Source organism: Corapipo altera, unplaced genomic scaffold (assembly GCF_003945725.1).
Source record: "Corapipo altera isolate COAL_440 unplaced genomic scaffold, ASM394572v1 308, whole genome shotgun sequence".
NCBI classification, from domain to species: domain Eukaryota; kingdom Metazoa; phylum Chordata; class Aves; order Passeriformes; family Pipridae; genus Corapipo; species Corapipo altera.
Genome location: NW_020884925.1, coordinates 3,876,959 through 3,895,767, shown reverse-complemented (window position 1 = coordinate 3,895,767; position 18,809 = coordinate 3,876,959). Strand labels below are relative to the sequence as shown.

General features: G+C 43.9%; 1 protein-coding gene across 8 annotated transcripts in view; it reads left to right on the top strand.

The window, feature by feature from the left end:
- TPM1 (tropomyosin 1) overlaps positions 1 to 16,449 on the top strand; it is a 20,450-nt gene extending 4,001 nt beyond the window's left edge. The window contains exons 3-10 of one of the 8 annotated variants that reach the window (XM_027657687.1): positions 4,353 to 4,486; positions 5,687 to 5,804; positions 6,255 to 6,325; positions 7,122 to 7,197; positions 7,744 to 7,806; positions 8,056 to 8,125; positions 9,403 to 9,481; positions 10,835 to 11,054. In XM_027657687.1, coding sequence (XP_027513488.1) covers positions 4,353 to 4,486; positions 5,687 to 5,804; positions 6,255 to 6,325; positions 7,122 to 7,197; positions 7,744 to 7,806; positions 8,056 to 8,125; positions 9,403 to 9,481; positions 10,835 to 10,838 — 615 coding nt within the window. In that variant the 3' untranslated portion in view covers positions 10,839 to 11,054. Of the gene's footprint in view, positions 1 to 4,352; positions 4,487 to 5,686; positions 5,805 to 6,254; positions 6,326 to 6,554; positions 6,631 to 7,121; positions 7,198 to 7,743; positions 7,807 to 8,055; positions 8,126 to 9,402; positions 9,486 to 10,834; positions 11,056 to 14,230; positions 14,330 to 15,507 lie in introns of those variants that run through there. The other 7 variants (XM_027657689.1, XM_027657688.1, XM_027657692.1 and 4 more) reach the window with 7 other exon arrangements.
- Positions 16,450 to 18,809: the final 2,360 nt, after the last annotated feature.

The following is an 18,809-nucleotide window of genomic DNA, read 5'->3' as shown; positions in this document are numbered from 1 at the left end:
GGGATAGGCACAGCCCTGGGATAGGCACAGCCCGGGATAGGCACAGCCCCGACCGGGAGCGGCACAGCCCCGGTACAGCCCATCCCCGGCACGGCCCGTCTCCGGCCCGAGTGCATCGGCGGGATCGGCAAAGCCCATGCCCGGCACAGCCCCAGCACAGCCCTGACCGGGACCGGCACAGCCCTGGTTCATCCTCGGCACATCCCCGGCCCGCAGCGGGACTGGCACTGCCCCGGCACAGCCCCGGCACAGCCCCGGCCCGAGCGGGAGCGGCGGCACCGGCGATCCCCGGCGCGATCCTAGGCAGGACCAGCCCATTCCCGGCTGGATCGGCCCATCTCCGGCCCAACCCCGGCAGGACCCCAGGCAGGACCAGCCCATTCCCGGCTGGATCGGCCCATCCCCGGCAGGACCCCAGGCAGGATCAGCCCATTCCCGGCTGGACCGGCCCATCCCCGGCCGTGCCCGGCCCCTCCCCGCCGGCCGTGCCCGGTCCCGCCCCGCTCCCATGCCGATGCCGGTGCCGGTGCCGGCCCCGCCCCGGAGCGCTCGGCGCGGGGGGACTTCCGGGGCCGCGGAGGGAGGCGGGCAGGGCCGGGCAGGGCAGGGCAGGGCCGGGCCGGGCCGGGCCGGGCCGGGCGGGCGGCAGGACGGGCAGGGCGCGGCGGGAATGGCGGCGATGAGCTCGCTCGAGGCCGTGCGCAGGAAGATCCGCAGCCTGCAGGAGCAGGCGGACGCGGCCGAGGAGCGGGCGGGACGGCTGCAGCGGGAGGTGGACCAGGAGCGGGCGCTGCGGGAGGAGGTACGGCCGCCCCTCGGCCCGGGGGGAGCGGGCGGGGGACCCTCGTTCCGCGGGGCTCCCCGACCTTTCCTTCGCCGCCGTTCCTGCCGCGGGCGGCCCCGGGGGCTGCGGGGCGGGCGGGGGTGCGGTGCCTGCCCCGCTCCGCGGACCCGCAGCACAGCGCCCGGCTGCTGCGAGCCTGAGTCTAGGCGAGGTGCTTGCGATTCCGTGCTTTGTGTCAGGTTCTGAGCAAGCTTTTGTGATTTTCTTTTTTTTTTTTTTCCCCCACAAGTCCTAGTTCTCTTTTGCCATCCAAGCGAGCTCATCTGGGAATCAGCATGGCGACACTTGGGAAGTTACGTACCTGGGGCTGAACCTGAGATGGCCCCGGCACCTGAACGCACAACAGTGTGATCGGGTGGCTGAACAGCTCTGCTGGGTGCTGCTCCTCAGAGCTGCTTGCTGGGATGGGAAAGGAACAGCACGCTTGGGTTTAGGCAGAGATGAGATCGGGGGTGAGCAACTTAGAGAGCAGAGAGATGTAGTTATGTGTGGCAGTCACAGCAAAAAAACCTGATAGGGCTGTTGTTTGTCTTGCCACTGACCTTGGGGAATTCTAGCAGCTGTAATTTAATGTTTCCTGCTATAAAATGTGCAGTATCCTTCGAGGCAGTTTGAGTGTCTTCTGTGGTTGTATGAAAGGGAAGCAAAAGAACAACTTTCTTGTGTCGTTTATTGCAATAGAAAAAATGGCGATTATTAGATTTCCTTATAACATGGGGCTTCCTGCACATTCCAGGCAGCAATTTCAGAGGAAGAGCCTGCAGATTACTTGCAGGTGATCTTCCTGACGGAGCAAAATATGGCTACTATGCTTGTGTAACTACTGCATTCTTGCAGCTCACTTGGCATATCCATTTTTTTTGGTGAAGGACCATGTCACAGTCATTAACTGGTTTCATAAGACTTCCTGTCTTTAAAAAAACTTGTATTCATTTTCTAAGTTTGGTGGAGTAAAGGACACCAGTTATTCTACTTTCAGTAACATAATATTATTCTAAACAACACATAAGGAGATTTCTATTGAAATGGGAAGCTTTGTGGCAGAAGGAATAGTGCTGGAGAAGTGATGGTAGCTCGCTGGTAAAGTCTTCCCTTAAGAGCTCAGCTACATTGCTATAAAGGGCCCTAAAGGTTAGTGTTTGTGTCTTCCCTGGAGTTGGTTCGTGTGGATGATGTGGAATTCTGCAGAGTGCATTTGCATGGTACTTAAGTTTTTGTTTGGAGGGGTCAGTGCTGGGGTGGATAAAGGTGGAAAACTGAACTCCCAGGCACAGGTAGATGTGTGCCTTTTTTACAGTAGGGTTTTTTATTGTTGTAGCTGTATTTCTGTATGCTTGAGGAGGGAGGCTTTGGGAGCTTTGCAGAAGAGAGCAGAGGTGTGAATCTGACCCTTCCCTCAGTGCAGTCCTTACGTGTACAGCATGTGACCAGCCAGGGTTGTTATGTGGGTTTTATTTTCTTCCTGTGCAAGGTACAGATAGCAAACAATGAAAAAGCTAAAGCTGTGGCCAAAACACATCACAGCCTACAGCTCTTGATTGTTAAACCAGATTGTTAAAAGTTTCAAGACTGTGATTAGCAGCCATTGCCTTAAAAAAGAATCTGTTCTATCTCCAGTACAGGCATTTTCAAAATGCATTTTTCTTCCTTCTTCTGGAAAACAGACTCTCCCTTGCAATAGTAATAATTAACACCCGATGGTACCTTACCCCTGTCATCTCTCACTGTGGAAATATGTGGTGTGTGTAAGTGGTGTGGCAGACACACAGGAGGTTGTGTTTGTCTGGTAGCTGTGGGAGTGCCCCTGAATGTCACTGGGGTTTTTTCCTGCCTTGCCATATAAGGAGAGAAGTCCTGCTCTGCAGAAGAATAACTTGGGCCATATAAGGCTGGTTGGTAAATCCTGAGTGAGTTACTGGAGCAGGAAGTAAAAGCTTGAACTTTACTCACCCGGTGTTTTCCAGGCACATTGTATGTTCTTATCATGGTGAGGAGTCTTGGCGTGATAATAATTAACTGGCAACATTATTACAAATTTCCCAAGAGTAACATTTGTGAAAGGTTATTTTCTTTCTTAAACCAGAAAGTTCAAATTCTTGCTATTTAAAGCCAGAAATCTGAAAAGACAGGCTTGGACTACACATGGCAAAATATTCTATATTCGGATTAATATGGATCTCTAAGAATGAAGTCTCTTCTGGTTCTCCATGTTCACTGCCAATACATATTAATGTTCAAAGACATATTTGTTTCCTTGCTTCTGTGTTGCTTTCAGTCATTCTAGTGGGGCATTGTTACTGTTATGTCAAAGGTGGTTTTACTTGTCTGGTCTGTAAGTTACTCTTCCTTCTGTTATGTACAGCAAAATTTTCACTGCAGCCAACTGTATCCAGCTACCTCTGGTTAGAAAAGAAAAAGTGCCAAATTGATACTTCTGGTATCTGCTTTTGCTGGAGGGTTGGTTCCCTCCTCAACTAGACATCACAGGAAATTCAGATGTGTGTATGTTCATATATAGCATATATATATATCTCATCTATGTTAATTTTCAGTACTAATTAAGACAGTTATTCTTTGACATTATTAACTTTTTAAAATAATGACCTTTTCGTATATATTTTGTGCTTAATATAGTTTTGAAATAAAGTTTTATAATGAGATTACTGTGAGGAGGCTGTTGTAGAACTTAGTCTGCAACTTAAACAAGGGTAGTTTTGAAGATGTCAGAAGTAAGAGCTTGTAGTGGTAAGAGGCAGATGAGTTGCAAGGGTTGTACAGAAGATTAGGTGAACAGATAATAATGCCAGAGAGGCAAATTTAGAGGAATTTTGAGGATGGCACTATAGGGAAAAAACAAAAGGAGAAGGTGTTTTAAGTGGTTGTTGCCTGTACCAGGGCCCTTCTTGAGATGTAGCCTCTGCTGGTGCCTTTTTTAGCAGGTCTTGCATAATTTGCCTGTAAATAAAACTTCAGGGTACGGAGACACTTCTTAAATGTTCTCCTGCTCTCTCTGTGGCAGCTGATCCAGGTGTATTTTTGTGTGTTTACGCTGAACCCTTCTTGTGGAATTCCAGGAAACACTGGGACAATTCTTACCCAAATGTGGTGAAAGGTCACAAATAAAGGATTTGGGATAATAGAAGGCTCATAATTGGTTTGTGTTGATTTAACAAACAAAAGGAGAGGTCTGTGATTAATGTCTGCAAATACAATAACAGAAAATATTCAGGTAACAGTGCATAATTCTTCCAGTGCAGTTCTTTCTAGTACAAATTGTACAGTCCTCAATGTGCTTCATTGAAAGGAAGCATTAATCACTTTTTCCTCTGTTAAGCAATAACTTCACAATTCAATGAGGGCAGGTACATCCATGTGTAGGGATTTCACAGTGGCTGAAGTCAGGCATTAGGGAAGTGCTGTTAAATGGCACTAGCAGGTAAATGGGACAGTCTTACAAGAGGTGATGTGTGCCTTATTGTGAACTAATTTCTGTTCTTCGCGTGCTTAGGCTGAGAGCGAGGTGGCTTCTCTGAACAGACGCATCCAGCTGGTTGAGGAAGAGTTGGATCGGGCTCAGGAGCGCTTGGCCACTGCCCTGCAGAAGCTGGAGGAGGCTGAGAAGGCTGCAGATGAGAGTGAAAGGTGGGTGGGGCCACTCCTGAATGGATCGTTACCCTCGTGACAAAGATCCTAATTGCCAGGGTGTGGGTCGGGAAGTAAATTAGACCACTCCTGTGTCTCTGAACGTGTGTAATCTACTGTGCCTTTGTGTACGTGGACTTCAGTTACAGCTTGTCTGGAGGAGTGTCCAAAATATGTAGGCTTGAATTCCTTTTCAGTTGTAAAGATGAGGTTTGAGTGGGGTAGGCCCTGTGATGAATCATGTCACATCCTGTGAAAACTGGCTGACCAAGCCCAGATTTCTCTGTTTGGATGACAACTTCTTGTGCTGTTGGGCGACTCTGGATTTCATTGTGGGTAGAAAATCTCACCTGGAGAATAGCAAAGTGCTGGAAGAGGCTTTGATTCTCCTGTTGGCAAGATTAGTACATGAAGGTGAGCAAAGGAAAGAGGCTTATAATTCCTTCAGCTTTCCAGAAGTCCATAATGTGAGTTAGGAACTCAAGATTTGTGACTTTGGAAGATCATCTCTCTTCTGTAGATTGTATTTTTTATCTGTGATAATACCTTTCATTGTGAAAGAAACCTACATATTCTGCATATGTATTTCTGCCTCACTAACTATGCAACCTGTTGAACAGAAAAGCACCAGAGACCCACAGTGTGTTTTGAAACACTTAGAGAATTTGGGTCAGATGTGCAACACACAGTGTTTCCTGTTATGAAGGAGTTAAAATTGTGCTTATGCAGAGCACAGAGAGCTCCAGTGTTCTAGAGCTCTGACATGGCAAAACTCAGGGGAGTCTGTCCCATAAACATGGTTCTTGTCAGTCCTGCAATGGTTGTAGCATGCTGTTTCATGGTGAGTGTAAAAGCACAGATGTTTTCAGTCATCCTACTAGGTCTTGAGAAGCAAGACCCTTTATTTACCTTTCTGTAAGATGAGTTTTCATTCAATTTAAAATGAAAAAAGGACAGTACAGCTGAACTGTGGTTGAGAGCTAAACAAATCACACTTTCTTTCCTCTTAAGACATGTTTTGTTCCTTGGACTGTTGGGTGGGAGTGCACAGGGCTAGATCTATGGTGTGAGGACTCAACTGTGTGATGTTCTTCATTCACCTTAATGCAGCTGTCTGCAAGTCTCACTCCACCAGCAGTGGGGCTGGAGATAAACTGGCAAGCCCTGACCCTCGCATTTCCTGTTTTTCACATCTTTCAGAGGAATGAAGGTCATTGAAAATAGAGCCCAGAAGGATGAAGAGAAGATGGAAATCCAAGAGATCCAGCTCAAAGAGGCCAAGCACATTGCTGAAGAGGCCGACCGCAAGTATGAAGAGGTCAGTTCCTGAGGGCAGCTCACCTCTTTCTAAAGTCCATTAGGCTGTGCCTGTACCTTATTTTTCCCTCCTTTGCCCTTTAAGTTCAAAGGGTCACAAACACCACTCTTCACAGCTGTTGTGGAAGGAGAAATGGACACCTGTACACCTCAGGGGACAAGGTGGCAGGAGATCTGTGCTTTGAGCTTTGTGCCAGAACGTTTGAGAGTGTTCCCTAGGCTCTTAGGGAGAAAAAGACTTATTTTGAAGTTGCCTTTTGGTGAATGAGAGGTCTTGAAAAATGTCGGATAACTGAGATTCAAATGAATAATGAAGATGTCACAGAATCAAAACTCGTGTGTTGACCAGAAAAACGAAAAGAGACCCAACCCCCTGCTTAGTTGGCTCTAGAAGCAGGTGACCTGTGCTGCAGCAACATAATGTCTGACTGTCCAGGGGGTTCTCTTGTAGGTGGCTCGTAAGCTGGTGATCATTGAGAGCGACCTGGAGCGGGCTGAGGAGCGTGCTGAGCTGTCAGAAAGGTAAGTGTTGAAGTGCCTCTTGTGGGGTGCCCCAGGATGACTATAACAGCATGGACTGTTGGCAGCACACTGTGTGTTCAGCTCCAAGCTATGTTTTGCCGTTTTGCTCATTTACTGTAATCGTTGAAGTAAACGAAGTAAATGTGTTGTTTGTGTTTTGTCACTGCATGCTGTACCTGCACACTGATTTTGTGAATGGCTTTTGTGCATTTCATGTGTTCACTAACAGCCAAGTCCGACAGCTGGAAGAACAGTTAAGAATAATGGATCAAACCTTGAAAGCATTAATGGCTGCAGAGGATAAGGTACTGACACTAATAAACAGTTCTTAGGTTTAACTGCAACCCAAGTCTTTCAGCTTCCATAGCTGGTTAGCTCACTCAGTAGTAACAAATCAGTCCTTGCTATGCTCTTCACTCTCTTTGCATCTTGCTTTGGTGATTTTCTTTGGTCTCTTTTTTGTTTATTTATTCATTTTTACCTTTAAAACTGATCTCCTGTGCAGCCAAAAGAAGCTGAACTGTCTCATGTGTAAAAGCTCCGTAAATGTTTCTGTGTGAGCCAAGGGCTGTAGAGAAATTTCTGTCTGGTCATTGTCTTAATGTGCACTTGAAGTGATATTTGGCATCACAAAGAGCCGCTTTCAATCTGTGATGGATCAGCTGCTTTTGAGGCCGTTCTTTTGCCCCGTAATTGTTTTCATTTTTCTCTATCTTTTCCCCCTATTTTCTCCTGTTTCTTTTGCTTGACTGAATCTTCCATCCGCCCCTTTCCTGCCTTCCCTCCGAAATAACAGCAAATGTGCTGAGCTTGAAGAGGAGTTGAAAACTGTGACCAACAACCTGAAGTCGCTGGAGGCTCAGGCTGAGAAGGTAGGATAGAGACTTATGTGAGAATGTGTCCCTTACTTGTCATCTGGCCTGTGGGGTTTCCTTTATATGGAAATGCTGGTCACTGCAGCATTTCAGCAGGGCCATTGTCTGTAGGAGCACTTGGACTCACTACTCAATTCATATTTGGCTCTCACAGCGTATCTCCCAGTTCCAAATAGGTCAGTATTAGTTGGCCACACGTTCTCTTAAGTACTCTGACAGGATTAAATATTATTTATGGAATTACCCTCCAGCTGGCATTGTGTACTAATATTGAGTTTCTCCAAACAATACTCCTCTTTAGAAAAAATGTAGTACTAATTTCTGCTTGGAGTTCCCACCTTATTACACTGGAATACATCTCAAGGGAAGTTTGACTCTTGTAATGAACTGCATTACCACAGCCTTGCAACTGGAATTAATATAGTTTTAGCCATGTTAGTTTCTTGTGTACACATGATCTATTAGAAGAGAGTTTCAAATGTGGGTTTTCTGGTGTATTTAGAATACCTGGTCTAATACCAGTGATCCTCTTTCTAATTACAGTACTCGCAGAAAGAAGACAAATATGAAGAGGAGATTAAAGTTCTGACTGACAAACTGAAGGAGGTAAAATTAGAGCTGTTCTTTGCAATGTGTCTTCTAATGGACATTTGATTCTTTTAGTATAAACACTACTTTGCCTTAAGAGTGAACACATAATTTTGGAAAGAGTTTAGTGTTAAATGTCCCTCCTAAAAACTAGTATATATTTGCCTCCTCTCATGGTACTTTTTTCCCCATGTGAACTGTTGCTGCACTGTTCCTAAGTACTGAGTGTGTGTTTCCTAAAGCAGTCTGTGTTTGTCTTGACCCCAGGCTGAGACCCGTGCTGAGTTTGCTGAGAGGTCAGTAACCAAGCTGGAGAAGAGCATTGATGACCTAGAAGGTATGGGCTTTTGGTTTTTACTTACTATAGAAATACATGTCTCTTATTCTGCTGTTGGGGGGTTGGGTGGGTTGGGTTTGGTTTGGTTTTTTTTCATTACCCAGTTCTACTGGCCTGACTTGTCCCACTTTTACAAATGGGTCTGCCTAAAGAGCAAAATAGGCGAAACATTTTCCAGTTGAAATATATTGAGAACTTAAATGCTTCAGGTGAACAGTGTTTTGCTCTTGCCTGTTCCTTTTTCTCTCATGTTCTTAAGACTCCTTTCATTTTTTTTGCTTTACACTCTTCTACTTGGAGGTATATAAGTGTGTAGGGTGAAGGATCAGATGGTAAGTGTTATTATCATCTTACCAAAGAGCTGTGTTATGTTTGCAATAATTAGGAATGTAGCAAGCTAACCTAATTTAATACTGTGCCAAGTGTGGGTCAGGGCAGGCATTTTGTGACATAGACCAGTTGTTGGTTTTCAGTAAAGCTAATAGATTGTATACATCATGAGAAGGACAGCTTGTTTAACTTCAGAGAGTTTGTTTTAAGGTTTTGATAAAACTATCAGAACTGCAGTAGAATAGCAGAATGTGCTTCCTGCCTCCAGAGAAAATAATTCAGTAGGGCTTTGTAATTAGAAGTTACATGGAGGTTGCTATTTAGATGCCTTACACCAAGTCTAGGATTTTAAGAAGCTTAATTGCTTGGTGTGGCAGGCTGAATTCTGCATGAAGGCTGTGGAATATGTAGGTAGCTGCTGAAAATTTGTGATCACTGACTCAGAAAGGAAGCAGAGAAGAAGGATAAGTGTTTAGAAGGAACAAAAATTGCTGTAAGAAGCTGAGTTTATGCCAGCACACAAACCAGAGTGGTTTGGAAAAACAGTGGTGGGAAATGGTAACATCCTCCTTGAGCCCCATTTTTGGCTCTTTTCTCCCTTGCCTCCTGTGTGCCCTCCTAACGTGCCTTAAAGCAAAAATCCAGGGCAGCAAAACATGGATTTTTTTTCCCTTTTTTCCTTGTTTTCTCTGTATCACAGGCTGCCCCACTGGCAGTGCAGCTAATGAACTTGTCACACAAGACTGTTCACTCCTGATTTCTTTTTTTTTCTTTTATTCTCTAACTTTGTGGTTTTCTTTCATGTTGTCTGTCACAACACCTCTTTCTGTGCCCTCTCCCCTCTTCCTGCGGCTTCTGGACGGTGTCCCCCGTGCCACCACCTTCACCTTCCACCCATGGTCACGCTCCATTCCCTTGCACACCTGCCTTCCCGGGGGGACCATTAGATGAGCTGTATGCTCAGAAACTGAAGTACAAAGCCATCAGTGAGGAGCTGGACCACGCTCTCAATGATATGACTTCCATGTAAATGTCCTCCCAGCTTGTCCCCGCTGCCGCTTCCCTGCCCTCACTGATTGCGCGGTGCCGGCTTGTGAAATGGTCCCCCCTGTGCAGTGGGAGACTCATTCCTTTAGCAAGACTTAGGTGTACAAAATACCATGAACAATTTCTTTACCGTGGCAAAGTGTGGGTGAGTGTTTTGCCTAGCCTGGTAAATCCTCATGGTGATTTTGTAAGCTCGTGGTTACTCTTTCCTTCGGTGCCTGCAGTCCGTGTGTCCTGGGGTTGCCTTTCCTTTGTAGCTCTGTCTGTCCTTTCAGTTCACCTCTGTTCAAGCATTGTCTGCCAGCTCCCTCTTGTTCATTTTACCAGAGAAAATTGCCTTGGTATGTGTTGGATTTGGAGTGTACTCTTCTGCCTGCTGTCACAGTTTTTTGCTCTGGCAAAATTTCTGTACAAAAATGTCAAAGTAATTTAGATTTAACCATATTCTCTGTTTTTATGACAGTGGAAAGTGTTTATCTAAATTGCCTTAACTGCTCTGAAAATTTCACTTGTTATCACTAAATTACAAGTGCTGTAATCGATTTAAAATACTTTGTCATTTAAGCCCATTAAAGTCACAATTGTTTATAGGTTTCTTCTGCATGTTTTCTGGATAGTAATAGTAATTTAATTTACATACACCAAAAATGTGGTGATACCAACTTGAGCCATAAGGAGAAAAATAATGACAGGAAAGCACACATCCACCTTCCCATGCTCACACCTTGCCCTTGCATGAGCCCTGCACAGCTGACGTGGCAGAGGGGATGGGGCTGTGGCTCTCAGGTACTTATGAGGTGCCATGTTTAGTCCCAGCACTTCTTTTTGGAGGCTGGCATGCTTTCCACAAGGCATAAGGTTTTTTTCAGAGCTTGAAGTGTGTTTTGTGTGCACCCATATTTTAGATGTTTGTTTCTTTGCATTTTTTCATCCCCCTGTCTGTTCACTGCTTTCCTCCCTCTCTCTACCAACATTTCAGTAGAGGTCTAATGTTGTCTGCTTCGTATGCTTTGGTTTTGGTTTTGTTTTTAAATTCCCTCTCAAGGTATGCTTTTGCTCTGTGGTTTATCAAGCAAATGGATTTCTCTTTTCCTCCTCTGTGTACAGAGATTACAGTATTTCTTCAATTTGGGATATTTCTAAATGGAAAACAGACTTTAAATTATACTCTGCTGCTACATGAGGACATTCCAGTCCCAGCATGGTGTGCTGTTCCTGTAGTATAGTCTCTCAGCATGCTGGGCTCTGCTGTGCAGTTGCTGCTTTTTTGGAAGTCTTTACTGCACCTTTTTTTTCATTTTCTACCTTATCTCACTTTTTCTTTTCATGCAGATAATTTTCTTTGCTTCAATTCTCCAAAGACATCCCCATCGGGTTGGATAAAACATCTTCCCAAGCTTTGGATGTTTCATGGGTTCATTGTCCTGTCCTCTAGCTTAGTTGACTCTCCTCCTCTACACCTGTCTCAGAACATGCTCTCTTTGTGCTCTGCTGTACAAAAACTACATTTCTCAATGTAAAATAAACATCCCAGCTGTATCCCTTTTGCTATTCCCTTGCCTTTTATTTATTTAAGTAACTATTTAAGTTATTAATAAAAAAATGCTCTTTTTTGCCTGCAGGGATTTATTTTTTTTTTCCCGTGTCTTCATTTTTTTTATCTGCAAACACTTTTGCCTGAAGGTTGACAATGCCAAGCCAGTGAGAGCAGTCTGGGGGATGAGAGTACTACTCTTGGTGTCAAAAGCAACCAGTTATTAGTTATTATCTTAGTTTTTCTCAAAATATGAGGCAGATAAAATGACAAATAGATGTAATGGGAATTTTTTCAGTTGTTATTGTTAGGCCAAAATCTGCAAGGACACTTCTTCCTTGGGGTCACTTGGTCGTGGGAGCGTGGCTGAGAGGACAGTTACATCCTTGACACCACATTTTTCACTTTAAAGCCTGAAATTTGCTCCTTGCTTGGTGTTGAAGACTTAAAAATTTGAGACAGATTTAAAGGGACAATATCAGAAATTTAAATAGGTTTTTTTTCATCTAAAAATAGTCCTTGAATTGTCTTGCAAAAAAATTTTCCCTCTTTCACCCTTATTTAATTCAGCAAACATGTTACTTGCTAACTTTTGGGGGGGGTTCAATGTATTTTTCTTGAGTGGCATGATAGGATTGGAAAGTTCATCAGGGAGGTTTCAGTAGTTTTCCTCTCCTGGGCTTAGTTCAGACTTGTGAGTTTGGATTGCAGACTCATGAGAAGTGTTTCAAAACTGGAGTAGGAAAACTCAGGATTATACTATTAATGTAATGATTCTGCTGCAAAGTGGAACATCATGGGTTTCAGGTTTGAAAGCCTGAACATTGGCTTTCAGCTGATTTTTCAGTGCCTAATTTAGGATGAAGCATTAAATACTGACACTTGGCTTTTTTTTTATACTTCCATTTGCAATTAGGGAGTTTATTGCCTTATTTTAACTTCATTTTCTTTACAGTGAAAGGAGTTATTTTCCATTTCATGTTAAAGTGAATCAGTTTAAACTGGATTGATTTCTGGTCACTCTATAAGTTGCTAAAGTTCCTAAGTCACCAAAGCTAAATAAACTTATTATAGCTGAACCGTAGTTTTTAACTTGTAGAATACTGTAAATGTGTCTTTCTTGTTCAGCTCCAAGATGATTCAGCAGTGCAGTCTAGACTAGATTTTCTCTCTTCCCCAAAACTTGTTTTCCAAATAAGGCTTGCAAATGGATGCATCCCAGTTTTCTATCCCACGACACATCCTTTTGTTGCTGGCCCTGGGGAGAAGCCCAAGAGCAGGATGTGTGTCAGCAGTCAGAGGTAGCTCAAGCAGTAAAGTTCAGTAAGTTACTGCTCATCAGCTGAGATGCAGTAAGTGTTGTTTTCCCCCTCAATTCCTTGCAATAGTGTTGTTTCTTAAGAAGAGTAAAAAAAAAGCCCAAAACCCATTGTAGGACCCTGGCAATTTTTAACGTAATAATTTTGGACATCAGTATTTAATTTTTCCCTTTTCTGTCAGTCACACGTGATCAGCTCTGTGCTGCAGGAGAGCAGAGTGCTGGGAAGGGCAGTGCAGTGCAGGCACCCAGTGTGCAGAGTTCCTGGCTGGTCCTGCTGCACTGATCCTGACTGCCCAGAGCACTGCTGGTTTCTCCCTGCAGGGTGTTCCAGCACTCCTGTCCCCCTTGGTGGTGATGTTCCACCTCCCACGTGGGCTCTGGTTTGCCTGGGCTCTGCTGAGCTGAGGCTGAGCCTTGCTGGGTCTGCACCAGAGCCTGAACACAGGCTTGGCTGACAGGGCTCTGCCTCTGTGCCAAAGGACAGCCCAGACAGACTGGGGGGGATCCAGGGCTTGCTTTACACTCAGGAAACGCTTTCCTGTTTTACCTGGGGGTTTTAGTCTCATTTTGGACATTGAGGAATAGTGTAAATCTCTGCCTCAGTTAGGGAGGGGTTTCCTGTGGTGGAGGTAAGCATCAAGTTCTCAGTTCAAATGTCGTGTTTGAATAACAACTAAATACACTTTGCCAAAGTGAAATTTTAGTTACTCTGAGGTTTTGATGTTTTTTTCCACGTATATATCTGACACTATCCTGACGAGAGAGACAAGCCCCAGTTGTTACTGGTCCCGAATCAGAGCTGTGAAACGTGCCCTGGTTTTACTGTGCTGGCTGTTGGACTTTGGGCTGGGGAGGAAGCTGGGAGGAGTTACTCAGCACACAAGCATGTCCTGCAGCCCAGCTCATTGCACAGCTTTGCCTTTGCTGTGTCCAGTGCCTGCAGGGGAAGAGCATTTCTGTGGAAGCTGTTAGGAAGCTTGTGGAAAAGAATCAGAAACAGTCATTTCCTGGAGGGGAATAATCTGGGATCAAGAGGTCAGGAGTGCAGTTTGAATCTAGGCTATTGAGGAGAATATGGGCACTTTGAGAACACAAGACAGTGAAAAGCCATTGTAGAATGTTCTTTCACTCTGCAGAACTCACTAACTGTGCTGTCACAACATAGTCCTGGCTGTTCTGTGTGAACATGACTCGTCCTCTCTGCTGTATTTGAGCAACACAGGTTTTCATCCCTCCATTTCATTTTCACCAAATGTGTGGGTCTGTTTTCTTGCAGAGCACAACTGGGCAATTTAAAGTTATCAAAAGGTGCTGATAGCAGTAATAGAAGTATATTTTCCTAACCAAAAATAGCATTTCAGCCATCAGATTCCCTAGGAAGGGCGTATGGGCTGAGTCAGACCCGGTGGTAGGTGGCTCCTGGCATCTCCTGCTGTTATTTCTGCTGGTTGTGATGCAGTTGCTCTCCCTCCACTGGCAGATGAGGTTCCACCACACCTTAAAAGAGTTTACAGAGAAAGATGGCACTCATGAAACAAATCTTCCACACACTGTACAAAAGACTAAAGCAGGACTTGGTTAGCTGTTGGAATAAGGCTGCAGTTGTGTTCCTGTTCCAGTTTTTGTGTCCCACAGCTGTTCCCCACAGCAGGATTCTTAGCCAGTTCTTCACACGGTATAATAGCTGTTCCTTGGAGTAGCTATTTAATTACTAGAGTTGTAGAAACAAAGGTAAAATGTTTCTCTGTATGTTACTGAACTGTCTGTCATGTGACCAGTTTCTTTATTAACTCTTATTTAACTGTTTTCTCTGTCTAATCTGTCTTCATTCTGCCTCTTTTTTTCCCTTCTAACCTGCTTGCTGCCTGTACAGACCAACTCTACCAGCAACTTGAGCAAAACAGTCGCCTAACTAATGAACTAAAGCTGGCCTTGAATGAGGATTAAACCTTAGTGTGACCATATTGTTAACTTGTTTAAAAACACCCTCTTCCAAATTTTCTTTAAGAACCAATCACTAAAAGTAGAAATAAGCAAGAAACCTAGGAATTGATTTTTTCATTTTTCTTTTTTGAGCTGTTGATGATGCGGTAAAATGATAAATGAAATTCTCAGTTTCTCTTGGGAAAAATATGAAAATGCTTCTCCTGGATGAGGCTTTTCATTGTGTGTGTGCACACCTGCTCTGGAGGAGCACTGAGCTCTTGGCTGGGCAGTGGCTTCTTTCCACTTCAGTGAACAGCATTTCCCTGAGAGTATCCAAAAATTAACAGCCTCAGTCAGGCACTCAGATTGCCTGAGACAACATGAATTGGCCCTGAGATTTTTACTAGAATGAGAGAAAAATACCAGGATTCAAATTTGTGTGTTTCCAAACCAACTTAAAGGATCCTTACAGCTGTGTTGTTGTCTGGAGACTTTGATGCCATAACTTTGCATTTCTATGAACTGGGCTTGTATTTGACTTGAGGGGAAAAATAAAAAAGCATGGGAGCTCCACCTGAAAATCCTGATCAGTTTGAAGGTATGCTTGCAGTAGTGTGAAATTACTGTACTGGACTCTGGTAGGATGCACCTCTAGAACATTATGCTCATTTATTGTATTAAATAAGTGTGTTAAATGACTGTCCTATAAAAGTGTGCATGCAGCATAAAGCTACTAACTTCAATTTTATTTATTTTCTAGAAGAAATAAATTTCTTAAAGGTCACTTCACTGAAGAAGAGAATATTTTTATTTTTTTCGTTCTTTGCATTTCTGAATTCTATGAAACTTAAAGTAGAGATCTGCAAAGAACTTAATTATTTTCTTTATTGCTACTTTAAAAAATAATAATTTTTAAAAGCCATTTACACATTCCTATAAGCAGAGAGCTTCCAGAACATGCAAGAATTGCATCTCTGGTGGCAGTGCATTTCCTTAACAAATGCAGCTGTAAACAGTGCTAAACTTGCATTACTTGTTGTTTGTTTAATTAATTTGGAATTCTCTCTGGTTGTGTTGTCTGGGAACATTGGTATTTATGAGCATGCACATTTCTTAACTTTCTAAACCCTCTGAGAGCAGTGATGATTGCATGCCTTCATGTTCTGAGAATCAGTGCCTCCAAAGAACTGCTATTCATGTTTTAATTTTCTAATCCCACAACAGAGAAAGTGGCACATGCCAAAGAAGAAAACCTTAATATGCATCAGATGCTGGATCAAACTTTACTGGAGTTAAACAACATGTGAAAACCTTCTTAGCAGCAACCACATTGTTTGTTTTGTTATTTTTACACCTGCTTGCCGTGAAGCCCCATTAAACGTGTCTTTATTTTAGTTTCACCACAGTCACAGGAACATCTGCTAAAGTACCAAGCAGGGGTCAGGGAAACACCAAACTGGGCAAGCCATATGCGGGTTAAGCTACGTTACATTATGGTTTAAATGTGCCATTTCCCAACAAAAATGTTACCTACACTCTGTAGAGAGTTCAGCAACTCAGTGTGCTTAGTCTTTGAAGAATCCTGGCCGTGGCAGAAAGTGTCCCACCTCAAGTGCCAACTACAGTTTTGACCCAAGAAGAATGATTGGTGTGCAGGAGAGATCAGTTGGAAATGGTGCTATTTTGAACAAAAGGTTCTTCTGAAGTCTTTTGTTTGATATCAGACAAGTCAGGAGTTGTCCAGCACAGTAATTTATTTTTACCAGAATTTTACTGATCTGTGAGAATTTGGACTTTCTGTGCCTTCTAATTCAGTAAAACGAAGGTGTGTGAGCAACAGAGACAAGTGAAGGCTCCTGGAGGTTTTAAATTATGTTCTTGCAACTCAATACAGAAGTGTAGGTCAGCATTTCACCTTGAGTATTCATTCAATTGTATTTTTCATGTTGAAATGAAAGATTCAATAAATTCAGGACAAAACATTAATTTGGAAGAGATTGTTTAAAATGTATTTTATTTGTGTGGATTTTGGGGAGGGGGAGGAATTTTGAAACCGATATTCGCCTCACTTTTTTTTTTTTTTCACACTTTCTTTGAGCAGTTTTAAAAGTATACCTGTATTGTAAACATTGTATAATGATATGAAATAAAATGCACATTTTAGGACATTTTTTTTAATTTTGCTCTCCTGTGATTTGTTTCTCATCATGTCAGCTTTCTGTGTGTGAAGTCTGCATGTGTGCAGTGTCCCTCAGTGTGGTTCCCTGTGATGTGCTGGTTATATAAAAATGCAGGCTATAAATTATTCATTGTTGACCCAAACTAGTTTTGGTAAGGCCATGGCAGAACTCCCATAGACCTCTGTGTAAATGAGTCCTAAAGGCCTTGCTCTTCGAAGAACTACCCTGTATTTGTATATCTTACCGGGTAATTTGGGTTAATTTATTTGAATACTGTGATAAACCTTCCAAAGTCACGTGTCACCTTCATAAAAGATCCTTTCACCCAACTTTTTCACTGCTGGTTGCTGATTTCTACATGTGGGTGTCTTTGAATTGTGAGGTCTGTCAGTGGGCAACTTCAGAACTTGAAAAATAATTTTTACTGCTTCTTTTCCTGCAGTATGTTGCTGAAAGTTGGTGCTGCCCATCCTTCCAGCAGCAAGGAGCTTGGCAGTAGGCAGGTGCAGATAACCTTCCAGATCACCAAAGAATTTCCATTAGTGGACTCTTAGCAGGCAGCTGAAGAGAGGTGACTTATCAGCTTCTGCTGAAAGGGTAAAGTAACACGTAATAACTTCAGGTTAAGTGGGAGTCAGAGGGAAGATGTACTGGGGCAGGTCTGGCTTTTTTTCATTGTGTTGCAAAGGGAGGAACTCGGTAGCATTGCAAGCTTTTACACGATTGATTGGCTGCTGCCAAATCGTCCTGAATGGAAGGGGTGAAATCCCTGGCTTCGTGTTTCCCTTGTGGTTTTGGGAAGCAGAATATATTTTACAAGGCTCCTACAGTGCCTTGTGATGGAGGCTGAGAGTGCACAGCTCCAAGCAGCAGTGGTGCAGAGGTAAATCACTCCAATCTTAGTCCTTCCTTCCTTAGCACAAGATGAAATGTCAGCTCACTGAGCTCTGAGAGCGTGGCTTGGGCTGGTGCTGCTGGATCAGTGGGCTGCTTCCAGCAGGGAAGGGCTGTGCTGGTAATAGTTTGCAGGGTAGGGCCCAAGGCCACCCAGAGAGTGGAGCAGAACAGAGGAGCTGTTGGCACTGGGCCACGAGTCTCACACAGCTGAGTGTGCTGCCAACCGCACTGCAGTGCTGTTCTGGTCCCGTGGTGTGTGCTTGGGTCCTAAACAATGTGTCTGGGTGAGGTCAGACCCTTTGTTTGCTCCTCAAAATTGCTCGTTTTCCAGGAGACCACAAAGTGCTTTGTGGTCAGGGGAATCTGAGCTGGGCTCTGACTGTGTGTCAGGGTAAGGAGGAGGAGGCTGTGGTTTCCGTGTCTCGGTGATACCATGTCACCGTGAACAGGGTGAGCGTGTGCAAGCAGGCAGATAAGAATTAATCTGAAAAGAATCTGTTTGCAGACTTCCCTGAAGTGCAGTGCTGCAGATGAATCCAGAAAGCTTCAGAAGAGGTCAATAAAAGCTTTCCAGTTCCAAGGAGAGCTGAAGGGAGCAGTGACCATAACGGTGCCTCACACCGAGGGGCTTTGTTTGCTGATGGGGAACAGACACACAAATAGACATAAGGGTGTAGTTGCTGGAGTAGGAAAAGCTGTTTCTACCATACACCATAAGCCAGTGCCCCTTATGGATTCTTTGCAGGCAGTGTCTAATCAGACAAACTCAGTGAAGCTAGAAAGCAATTGGCTTGTAAAAATAAACCAAGTGAGCCCTGATTTAGCCCCGTTCCAAGCAAATGGGAATCTCTCTCTCTTGCAGCTGCTTTGCCTGAAATGTTAACTCTGAAAACTTATTAAATCACAGAGCCCTGCATCATTCACTGTTCCTCAGGATGTGTATCCGGGTTTGAAGAGATACCCTTTTTTTCAATGCCAAAGCACATTTGGCAGTTTGAAATACCCCATAATTCTGCAGCCATGCTCTGTAATTGTCTGGGTTGTTTCGTGAGTTGACCTCTCTCGATGAAATGAGTAGTTCTGGGAGCACCAGAACTGGCAAAACCTGCTTTCTTGCAGATTCTTGTCTCATGGTTGGTTGTAAACTTGCAATGAGTTATTTTCCAGATACTGAGGTATTTGTCTTTCTCCCTCTTGGGATTTCTCTGAGGTCAAATAATATGTAAAACATGCTGCAGGGTGTGCCTTTCCTTCCCTCAGGACCCTCAGAGGCTTGTTCTGTCCGTCTTGGTGGTTCCTCACATTCACAAAATTTGCAGAAATCTGATTTATCTTCTACAATTCTGTGTGGTCAAAGCCTGTCAGCCAGTTCAATCAGGAATTGTTGGATGGGATGAGACAGATAAGAAAGAAAAGGAACTCAGATTAAGAAACAAGGCTGAAGCAGTA